Raw genomic sequence first — 12221 nt, forward strand, 5'->3', positions numbered from 1 at the left:
GCACACACAAAATGAATTGTGTAATTTTACTTTATTTCGTAATTAAATGCTGTAAAGGAAAAATAAGAATTGCTTGAATGGTTTTCTTACAATTGTTTTAGATAAAATGTGATATCTTAATTTAATATATTTAATTTATTTCATCTTAAAATATTTATTAATTTAGTGTATTCTATTGCACCAGATTAAACAGTGTAATTAAAGGAACACACTCACGCACGCACGCACACTCACTCACTCACTCACACACTTTTTTTTCTCATAGAGGGTCCATTTTTGTAAAACAACTTAAACTGAATTAAATATAAAAACTATAAATGACAAATACAACAAAAATAGTGTATTTTTACTTTACTTTTGTAATTAAAGGTTGTAAAATAAAATAAGAATTGTTTATAATAAGAACGTTTTCCAAAATACTCTTATTTTACACAAAATAAATACATTAAATCAAACATTTTTATTTAATGCCATGTCAGCAGCAATGCAACAATGACTTTTTCACAGCAAAAAAACATGAATAAATATACAATTAAACACCAAAAAATTCATACATAAATCAGATATATTTTTAACATTAATATATGATTAAAATAAATCCTAGTGATACATCCAAATAAGCACAATCCTACGCAATTAATAAATTAGAGCCATTTAGCAGAAATTTGAGCTGCTCATGTGTTAAACGAAACAGTGCCACGCTTCACACTAAAACAAGAAGCTTATTTACTATATTTCATTTATTCAATATCTTTTGTGCGATGCAATTTTGTGGTATTTTTTATTTATTTATTTATTTGTTGACATGTTTAGCAGCCTCAACTCAGAGTGAGATAGCAATACTGATGAGTAACTGTATTATATTTTCTGACCTGCCATGTTGTTGTTTGCTCTGTGTTAGTGAGGAGTCGCCCCAGTTTGTCGTACAGGTTACTGAGTAATTCAGCTCCCAGCATCTCATAGACGTACATCAGTGTGTCAGAGATATCCACCCTAAAAGAGTCAAACAGCACAGAAGGGGGTTATTTGATCAAATCTTCACTGCTAAAAAGAACAGCACAAACTTAGGGTGCTTTCACATAGGGGTGTCAAAATTAATTGTTTCTTCGGTGCACCGCGATGCAGACGCGGACAATTCGGTATCGGTTCAGTAATAATCATAACCGGTTATTATGTACTGACGTCATTTATCTCCTATGCTCTCTGTCGCGAGGGAGGTGAGCGCGAGTATTTACAACACTCAGCCAACTCAGGGCCGGCCCGTGGCATAGGCACCATAGGCAAATGCTAAGGGCGCTGTATATCCAGGGGGGCGCCAGAAATGAGCGCGGTTCAGTTGGTTTTGTTTTCGATATTCTTGACACACATTCAGTTACAGACGGCAATATCTCAAAAACCTCTTACCCTAAAAAGATCTAAAGTGTGTTTCCAACAAAAAGACAAAGCTGGTTGTGTTTCACAGCTGTCTTTCTTTTTTTCGCTCGACATTACGAGCACTGCTCCGTTTAAGCCCTCGCAATATGTGTTTAGCCGGGATAGCTAACGCTGAGAGGAGCTCTCAGCAAGGGACCGTCGGAAAAGTGCTTCTTTTCTTTTTTTTTCTGCTCCGCTCTTCGCGAGCTCTCCCTGTTGCGAGGGCTTAAGTGTGTGTGTGCGTGTGTGTGTGTGTGTTTGTTTGTTTGTTTGGTGCTGTTTATGTTTGTGTTTGAATGAGAGACAGTGTGTTGCTGTGTGTCTGTGTGTTTACAGACAGCTTGTTATAGCCTCTCCTCTAAAATATAACACTGGATATGGAAAGCATCGTCAATGCACCGTGATGCACCGAAATATCGAATTGAACCGAATCGAAGGCATGATAATCGTATAGACCAGTATAGGTTCACACCTCTACTTTCACACCTGTGAATTGATTCAGTTGTTCGGAAACAGAGATTACAATTGTTACATTGTTGCTCTTTGCTCTTGGAGCGGTTCGCTTTCACACTGTAAAGTTTCTAATCAAGCAAGATCATCACTCGTTTGCGGGCATCTGGAGACTTGTGAAACTTCCCGCCCTACTCATAATTCTCTCTTCATACAGCCGTATGCCTATTACATATCCATAAAACTCTGTGATATAACCGCGCTCGGATCGTTTGCTTTCTCACTGCAGTCGATCCGCTCCAGAGTTTGTTTCAATCGAGCCGAGACACCTCATTCAAGCGATCTCGGAGCGATTGATTTGGCACGGATCCAAGAGCGATTGCTGGTTTCACATATGCCAAACGAACCGCGCTAACTGGGCAAATGAGACAGGTTCTGAAACAAAAGTGTAGGTGTGAAAGCACCCCAAGTCTTTTAGTTGAATTCATTTCTGGTGCTGGGCAAAAATTAATCACATACAAAATTAAGTTTGTTTTGACATGATATATGTTTGTGTACTGAGTATATTTTTCTTATGTATATATGAATACACACATGCATGCATATATTTGAGAAAATGCTAATTTCTTTACACTCACTGGCCACTTTATTAGGTACACCTTACTAGTAACGGGTTGGACCCCCCGTTTGCCTTCAGAACTGTCTTAATCCTTCGTGGCATATATTCAACAAGATATTTGAAATCCTCCTCAGAGATTTTGCTCCATGTTGACATGATAGCATCAAGCAGTTGCTGCAGATTTGTCAGCTGCACATCCATGATGCTAATCTCCTGTTCCACCACATCCCATAGCTGCTCTATTGGATTGAGTCTGGTGACTGTGGAGGCCATTTGAGTACAGTGAACTCATTGTCATGTTCAAGAAACCAGTCTGAGATGATTTACTCTTTATGACATGGTGCGTTATCCTGCTGGAAGTAGCCATCAGAAGATGAGTACACTGTGGCCATAAGGGATGGACATGGTCAGCAACAATACTCAGGTAGGTTGTTGCGTTGACACAATGCTCAATTGGTACTAATAGACCCAAAGTGTACCAAGAAAATATCCCCCACAGCATTACACCACTACTACCAGCCTAAATCATTGATACAAGGCAGGATGGATCCATGCATTTACGTTGTTGATGCCAAATTCTGACCCTCCCATTCTGAATGTTGCAGCAGAAATCGAGACTCATCAGACCAGGCAACGTTTTTCCAATCTTCTATTGTCTAATTTTGATGAGCCTGTGTGAATTGTAGCCTCAGTTTCCTGTTCTAAGCTAACAGGAGCGGCACCCGGTGTGGTCTTCTGCTGCTGTAGCCAATCCGCCTCAAGGTTAAACGTGTTGTGCATTCAGAGATGCTCTTCTGCAGACCTCGGTTGTAATAAGTGCTTATTTGAGTTTCTGTTGCCTTTCTATCAGCTGGAACTAGTCTGACCATTCTCCTCTATTCTCTGGCATCAACAAGTCATTTGTGCCAACAGAACTGCCGCTCACTAGATATTTTCACTTTTTCGGACTATTCTCTGTAAACCCTAGAGATGGTTGTGTGTGAAAAGCCCAGTACATCAGCAGTTTCTGAAATACTCAGACCAGCCTGACCACTTGGCCATGTCTACACGCCTAAATGCATAAATGCATTGAATTGCTGCCATGTGATTGGCTGATTAGAAATTTGCACGACCTAGCAGGTGTACCTAATAAAGTGGCCGGTTAGTGCATATAACAATTTAAAAATAAATATTAACATATATATTTATTAAATAAATAAATAAAAATAAATATTTACATATATATATTTTCTATGCAAGTGTGTGAATCACATACATAATAAGTGTATATAATACACACACACATAAATACATTATGTTAAAATAAACCTTTTTTGGATGCAAATAATGTGATTAATCTTTGCCCGGCACTATTCATTTTCAAAGGAAATCCATCAAAAAACTTTAGCCACACACATTTTTAATACTAAATTCTTATTTGATTGCATTTTAAATTTAATCAGGGACGAAGCACATTTATAGTACATATTGTGCAAAATGCACCAAATTAATTCTGAATTAACACTGAATCATGTTCATTGGGAAAACTCATGCACAGCATGGATGCAGGCACGCACACACACCTGTAGATCCTGAACTGCTCCTTCTCGTCTGAAGACCAGGAGGCGTACTCTTCATCAGTGGGAAACTGGGCTTTATGAAGCAGAACGTCCACGAGCTGGAAATACACTGGCCTGTAGACCTGCAGATACACGGCCTGCTTCTCTGCCTCAAACGACATGATGTCATCCTGAAACACACCCACAAACAGCAGCAATTCAACACTGAACCACTGATAAAGCAGAGGTCAGTGCAGCCAGACTGTCAGTATCATGCAGATATTTAAATGAATCAATAATTTGAATGGATTTGAGTACTTTTTGTTTTGCAACAGTGTAACTACAATAGAAAAGAAACTGATGGCAGGTACAGTTGAAACCAGAAGTTTACATACACTGTATAAAATGGCATACATAACCATTTAAAAAAAGTCAGATGTACTTTTTCTCTTTTAGGTAAGTTAGGATTATCACATTTGTTTCTGTTCTGCTTAATAGCAGAATAATGAGAGAGATATTTCTTTTGAGAAATTGTTATAACTTTTCTTGGAAGTCAAGTTTACATACAATAAGATTATTCTGCCTCTGAAAAAGCTCAGATGATGATGTCAAGGTTTTGGAAGTTTCTGATTGGCTAATTGACAACATTTGAGTTCATTGGAGGCACAACTGTAAAATAGTATTTAAGGAAAACCTTAAACTTTCTGCTTCCTTGTGTGACAACATGGTAAAATCAACAAGCCAGAATCAACAAAAAAGCCAGATTTGCTAAATTACAATGGGAAAAAGACTGATTTTTGGAGATGTGTCCTGTGGTCTGATGGAACTAAGATTGAACAGTTTGGCCATAATGACCAGAGTTACATTTGGAGGACAAAGGGGAAAGCTTACAAGCCTAGGAACACCATCTTAACTGTGAAGTATGTGGGCGGCAGCATCATGTTGTGGGGCTATTTTGCTGCAGGAGGGACTGGTCCACTTCACAGCATAGATGGCATCATGAAGAAAGAACATTATGTAGAAATACTGAAGCAACATCTCAAGACATCCGCCAGGAAATTAAAACTTGGCCACAAATGGGTCTTCCAAACAGACTATGAGCATAAGCATACTGCCAAATTAGTTAAAATGGGCTTTAAGGACAACAGAGTGAATGTTTTGGAGTGGCCATCACAAAGCCCTGATCTCAATCCTATAGAAAATTTGTGGGGAGAGTTGAAAAAGCCGACAAATCTCACTGACCAATTCTGTTAGGAGGAATGGGCCAAAATTCCTTTAAACTATTGTGAAAAGCTTGTGGAAGGATACCCACAACATCAATACCAAGGAAATGTTTGTAAACTTTAGATTTTTTAGAAATAGATAAAAAATTCTCAAAAAAAATCTCTCATTATTCTGTCATGTATCAAATGTTAATCATTTAGGTAATCCTAACCGACCTAAAATAGTAAATGTTCATTTTTTTAAAAATGCTTATGTTACTTTTTTTTTTAGAGTGTGTGTGTAAACTTCTAGTTTCAACTGTATTGCATAGCTTAAGCAAACTCTAAAATGTATTTGAAATAATTTGATATAATAATAATAACAATAATAATAATAATAATAATAATAATAGAAAATAAACTTTATTATAAAATTCAAAAAGTGAAATCACACACAATATAACATACAATAATGTGAGCTATTAAATTATTAACTTTTGACTATCACAGCTAAGAGTAATATTTAACATACATTTTATAGCAAAACACCAACATTTATATGAAAAAAAACTTTTTTTAAATCATTTGATGAACTAATAATAATACTAATAAATAATAGTTATTAATGAAATAAAATCATGTTAAAAAGGATTCAAAAAGTGAAATTACATACAATAAAAGTTGAAATCATGTGTGTTATTAACTCAATAAATTATTATTGTATCTAAAAGTAATATATACCAACACAAAAACATACATTTTATAGGAAAACATCAACATTATCAGCAAATATTCTTTGAATTAAAATTATATATATCAACCTAGAAGCATATATAATAATAATAAGACAAAAATCTGTGCGCTCATGAAAGGTTTGTATTCAGAGGTTTATATGTTATTGTCAATATTTCGTTTCTCCTATTTTCATTTCATTGTCGTTGCAAAATATATGTAATAGGATTGGGTGGATAGACGATGCCATCATCCATCGCTGATGGACAATAGACAACATGATGCTGAGCCGCCATCACGATCCTAGAATGTAAAGTCAATCATCCAATGTATTTATGACGATTAAAATATGTACGTTAAATATAAAACTAACTATAAATAAACTAACTTCACCTTTAAACATAAAAAATGAAATATGTCTCTAACAGACTGGTAACGTTCAAGGACAAAAGCGAAGGACATTTATGAATATTCAAGACATGACACACACAGCGGTAAACACAGCACAGGTGGAGATTCAGATACTGTGTGAAGGACAGTTCAATGTCTAACAGAGACTCTCCATCAATGCTGGACACACACACACACACACGGACACACACACACACACACACACGGACACGGACACACGCACGGACACACGCACGGACACACGCACGGACACACGCACGGACACACGCACACGCACACACACACACACACACACACACACACACACACACACACACACACACGCACACACGCACACACACACACACACACACACACACACACACACACACGCACACGCACACGCACACGCACACATGCACACACGCACGCTTGCACACAATATGACATTTTGTTGAGCCTTACAATAACTATATTTCTTGCAATATAAAGGTTTCCTTTCTTTAAATTATTCATTCATGTAATAATTATACATACTTAAATAAAGTTTACGCAAAAAAAATAATGTCAAGGTGCAAAAATGTAGACTTTAAAAGAGATGTTTAGATTCTTATTGGCTGTCTTAATACTCATTTCCCTCTCTCGTCTTGACTCTGGTCGTTAGTATTTCTATTCAGTTCTTTGCTCGAGGCAATCACATTGCTTTAGGGCCGTACTCACAGTATGCTACCCAAACCTTGCCCAGGCCCCTTTCCCGGATCGTTTGAGAAGTGTGAGTGCACTGAATTGGGCATGGTGAACTTGGCCAGCTCTGGCCCGGTTGGAAGAGGTGTGCCTGAGCACGGTTCACTTGGGCTTTGGCGCGGTCCGCTTGTGTGTGAGTGCAAATTGCGCCTAAGCCCGAAACTGAAAGCGAGACGTGACTTTAAGAGGCTGTTTCATATGGATTTATTAATCATTCTTACTGTTCAGTGAACGCAAACTGTCGTAGATTATTAAATACGAAAACCCCTCACTGCACGACAGCTGCGCGCCTTCAGCAGACCTCCTCATTGCGGTTGCACGAGGACTTTATGATTGTTTATGAGCGTCAAAAGCGGCTGATCTGTTAAGTGAAATATTTGACTGCGTGTCACTGCATATCAAACGAAAGAACTAAAGAAATCTCCACATGTCAATATCATCTGTGCAATATCAGACACCACCCATGAAAACACAGCACAGTTATTATTGTTAACTAATAATAGAGCCGGTAAATTAAAATCAGAGAAATCCTCTTGCGTTTTTGTTTTTGCTGTAACGCAAAAATACCGAACAGTGACACCACTGTGTCGTGTCGAACCCAACCGTGATTTTCGTGAACCGTTACACCCATAATAAATACATTTATATGTTCATTCTTTTTCTAAAAACCTAAATATAAAACACTTTCAAGGATTTAAATGGGTCATGAGAGTCTTGTGAAAATGTTCCATATATTGCAGCTCTCAGTGATCTAGATCAGTGGTTCCCAACCTTTTTCTTTGGGGCCCCCCCCATGAACGTATACAAACATTGGAGCCCCCCCAACATATAAATGCACACGCACGCACACACATATGTACTGTATATATATATATATATATATATATATATATGTGTGTGTGTGTGTGTGTGTGTTTGTGTAATATTAATATATAGTAATATGTATAGAAAATATTAAATAATCAGTTTTATCTTGTCTTGGCCTTCAATAAAACCAAAATTTAGGTAGGCTTTGTCATACTGTCTAATCTTTTTCTTCGCCTCTGAAGAATCACTGCATTTACGTTTGTCTGCCATTTTTGTTTTGATTTTGCCTTTACAACACGTTGACAAGCAGATTGCGCGAGTGAGCAAAATTTGAATAATTATTTAAAGTTATTTATTTTAATTATTTTCACTATTATGTTGGAATTTTAAGCATGCGTTTAGATTATTATTTTTTTTTTGGTACTTAAAAATACATTTATAATAGTAGGGCTGCTCGATTTTGGGAAAATCATAATAACGATTATTTTGGTCCTAATTGTAATCACGATTATTCAAAACCATTGCAAAGTCAAAATTATTAGCGCTCCTGAGATTTTTTTTTATAAATATTTCCCAAATTATGTTTAACAGAGCAAGGAATTTTAACAGTATTTCCTATAGTATTTTTTCTTCTATTTGTTTTATTTTAGCTAGAATAAAGACAGGTTTAAATATTTTGAAACCAATTTAAGGTCAATATTATTAGCCCCCTTAAGCAATATATAATTTTGATTGTCTGCAGGATAAACTACCGTTATAATGACTTGCCTTATTACCCTAATTAAGCCTTTGAACTGCACTTTAATCTGAATGCTTGTATTTTGAAAAATATCTAGTAAAATATTATGTGCTGTCATTATAGCAAAGACAAAAATAAATCAGTAATTAGAAATGAGATATCAAAACTATTATGTTCAGAAATAAGTTAATAAAATATTCTTTCCCTGAAACAGAAATTGGGCAGGAAAAGGTTTGCTAATATTCAAGAGGGCTAATAATTCTGACTTCAACTGTATATACAGTATATACACTTTCCCTGCAAAGGAAAGAGAAATAAATACAATAGAATAAAAAATGAAACAAACTGTGCTTTAAGCATCTTCACTGTAAGAAAAACACTTTAGCTACAGCAGTCCTTCAGTCAAGAGCAGCGAGGGTTTTCTTGTTATGTTGGTTTAATAATAATAAAAACAGGCGGCAGCAGGAATATTTCTCGCTGTCTCTTTAATGGTTTCTCACACGTCTTTTGATCCTCAACTCGTTTGTTTATTACACAAATGAGGGTTAATGTAAATAATCACTAAACACCGCGTTTTGACACCTATTTGACTATTAAAGCGCTCACGTTAAGATGACTTTAGATGTCTGCGCTCCTCTGCTCGTCTTAGTGTGTAAATGAGAGCGAATGCTGAGCGGCCGCATGCTTCTGACTGCGTGATCATGCTGCACACACACATAAGCTCTTTCGCGCTTTTAAGAGCAACACGTGTACAACTGTGGCGAAATATGATGCAATAATCAATTATCTCGATTAATGCTTTTTTATAATCGTTTGAAACCGAAATCTAAATCGGATTTTCGATTAATTGCAAAGCGCTTTATAATAGTGGAGCATTTTTATGCCTTTTTCTACCTCAATACTTATCTTCTCCCGCGCCCCCCCCGTGAACTCTGGCGCCCCACTTAGGGGGGCGCGGACCCCAGGTTGGGAACCACTGATCTAGATCAGGGGTGGCCAACCCTGTTCCTGGAGAGCCACCTTCCTGCAGATTTCAGTAGCAACCCATATCAAACACACCTGCCTGTAATTATCACGAGGTGTTCAGGTCCTAATTAGTTGGTTCAGGTGTGTTTGATATGGGCTGCAACTGAAATCTGCAGGAAGGTGGCTCTCCGGGAACAGGGTTGGCCACCCCTGATATAGATCATGCGTTGACTATTATCTCATTTTCAATATATAGTGCAGCCCTACATCACTTGTACTCGTTCCAGAAGTGGTTTCTCTCAGATTTCTGTGATAGTAGGTCTCTCTTACCTGCAGTGTGTACCAGAAGGTGAGTGTGAGAGAGCTGGTGGTCTCGTTGACAGGGTAGTGTCCCGGGATGCCAGTGCAGAACATGATCATATTCACCAGTGCCAGGAAACTCTGCCAGTGCTCCACCTGCTCCAGCAGAGCTCTGAGAGAAGAGGAAGAGGAGAAGAACACACCTTCAGCACAACACTCAACTCACCATACAAACCTACATTTTTTTTTTTAATGCACCACTAGCAGGGCTCGCTAAATTTTTAAATCACTGGTACTCTTCAGTTTTGGTAGCCCGAATATAAATTTAAGCGACCCATAAGCTGCCCCATGTTTAAATGAAAGGAGAAAATGGGATCTATTGTGTTGCTAACGTCAAACGTGCTGCATCTCTGTCTGTCAGTGTGCCAGAGCTCTGACGCAAAAAGCTGAAATTTCAGCAAAACTGCCTGTAGGTGTAACACGCCTGACCGAAATCAAGTTTGAGTCTTCGAGTGGGACGCGCCTCAGATAGAATCATCTGCTCATTCGGCTCAAGAACATCCACAGAGACCAGCGGCTATCAAAACGAAGATCTCACCATAATTACCAGATGCTCACACAAACACACACACGGCTCTATCATACACTCTGCTCAATGAGACATCAGGCACGCCGCACATGTTTTTTTGCTAGTTTAAAGGCTGATTTATACTTCTGCGGCAAGCGCACACGTATGCTACGGCGCAGACTACACATTGACGCACAGCCCTACGCTGTGGCCGACGCTGACCTCTCCAAAAATGTAACTACACATCGCAACGAAGCGTAGCGCAAGCTCTTTAATTGGTCGGCTTGGTATCGCTGACGAGTCTGGGCGGGACCGAGAGACTGATGGAGCGATTGTTTACAAGTGTGGAGTCCCGTGAAGGAGCTCCGGATGGAAAGTTTTGTTTTGTTTTGTGTTTACCTCATAGTTAAAGTTGTTGCACGTCCGCCGGTTCCTGCCTCAAAATGAGCGAGTTTGAGCCACTTGTACATCCCGGAAGCGTTCAGAAAGAACAAAACACAGACGAAGAAACTCGCCACAGAGGAACATTTACACCTTACTGCCAACTAGCGTTTCGGAAGTGTTAATGCAGACCAACAGATACAGCGCGCAGAAGTATAAATGCACAGCTACGCGCGTTGCATGAGCCATTGGTTACAGCGGTCACTTGACGCAGAAGTATAAACAAGGCTTTACCTTAACCCCCTGGGGTTGAAGACTGCGTATACACGTTCTGACAAGTTTTTACCTCATTGAGCTGAAATAAATCTAAATTGCACTTTCAGTTTTGATCGTACAGATAAGATCAACGCATCAATCGAATCTGTTAGGTGTCTAGTTTTAAATGTGTACACTCACAACAAAAACAAATGTGTGTGTGCTTTTGCAAAACAAGGATAATAAACAGTGTAGAACTTCTGTCTTTTCTCTCTCCGTGAACTGTTTTTAGAAACGCATCAGCAAAATACGCTGAAACTCCAAAGATGAGACACATATGTTTATAAAGCTTGAAGTGTCTACTTTTAAACGCAGCTATGCATGTTGAAAACAAATATTGTTTGTTAAAGTAATCAGTATGAAACCAACGCTATGTCTAGTTTCTCAGTCTGAGCTCATTAGAGTTAATGCGACCACGCCCATAAGGTTTTGACATTACAAACAGCCTGCATGAGGAGCGCGCAACAGTAGACGGTGTCAGGAAAAACACGTCATTAAAATGAACTGAAACTCAGCAAATACTCGACAAAGAAACATGCGAGATGTTTCTAAAGAAAGCTTGATATGTCTACTTTTGCATTAACCAATTCAAGTCGAAAACAATACAAATGTCAGTGCATGTCATCATTTCTCCAGAGCCCCAAAACACCCTCAGACCCCAGAGGTTTAAAACCTTGAAATCATGACCACACTAACTGTGTAAAACACTGACTTGTCAAATCAAAATGTAATTTATATATCAATCTTTGCAAAAATTTATTTTAATGCCCCCCAAAAAAAATACAAATCAAATTTTCTCATTAATTATCATGTGGATCCAAACCTATTAGAGTTTCTTTTTGTTGACAGAAATGAAGAAAATCTGAAGTATGTTGAAAGACAGTAGCCATTGACATTCATTCATTTTCCTTCGGCTTAGTCTCTATTTCAGAGGTCACCACAGCGGAATGAACCGCCAACTATTCCAGCATATGCTTTTACGCAGCAAATGCCCATTCCAGTCGCAACCCAGTACTGGGAAACACCCATACACACTCTTTTACACAGACACACTCAT

The 12221-nt window shown here is 38.1% G+C and overlaps 1 protein-coding gene across 3 annotated transcripts in view; it reads right to left on the bottom strand.

Annotated features, from left to right (window-relative positions):
- Positions 1-12221, bottom strand: part of ipo13b (importin 13b) — a 114041-nt gene that overhangs the window by 51867 nt on the left and 49953 nt on the right. For all 3 annotated transcript variants that reach the window (XR_012396123.1, XM_002665780.8, XM_073933727.1), the window contains exons 5-7: positions 9931-10072; positions 4045-4211; positions 873-993 (exon numbers count right to left, since the gene is read on the bottom strand). Coding sequence is in view for 2 of the 3 variants with exons in the window: in XM_002665780.8 (XP_002665826.2) it covers positions 873-993; positions 4045-4211; positions 9931-10072 (430 nt within the window). In the remaining variant the exon portion in view is untranslated. The remainder of the gene's footprint in view (positions 1-872; positions 994-4044; positions 4212-9930; positions 10073-12221) is intronic.

This window comes from Danio rerio, chromosome 20 (genome assembly GCF_049306965.1).
Source record: "Danio rerio strain Tuebingen ecotype United States chromosome 20, GRCz12tu, whole genome shotgun sequence".
Lineage (NCBI taxonomy): Eukaryota > Metazoa > Chordata > Actinopteri > Cypriniformes > Danionidae > Danio > Danio rerio.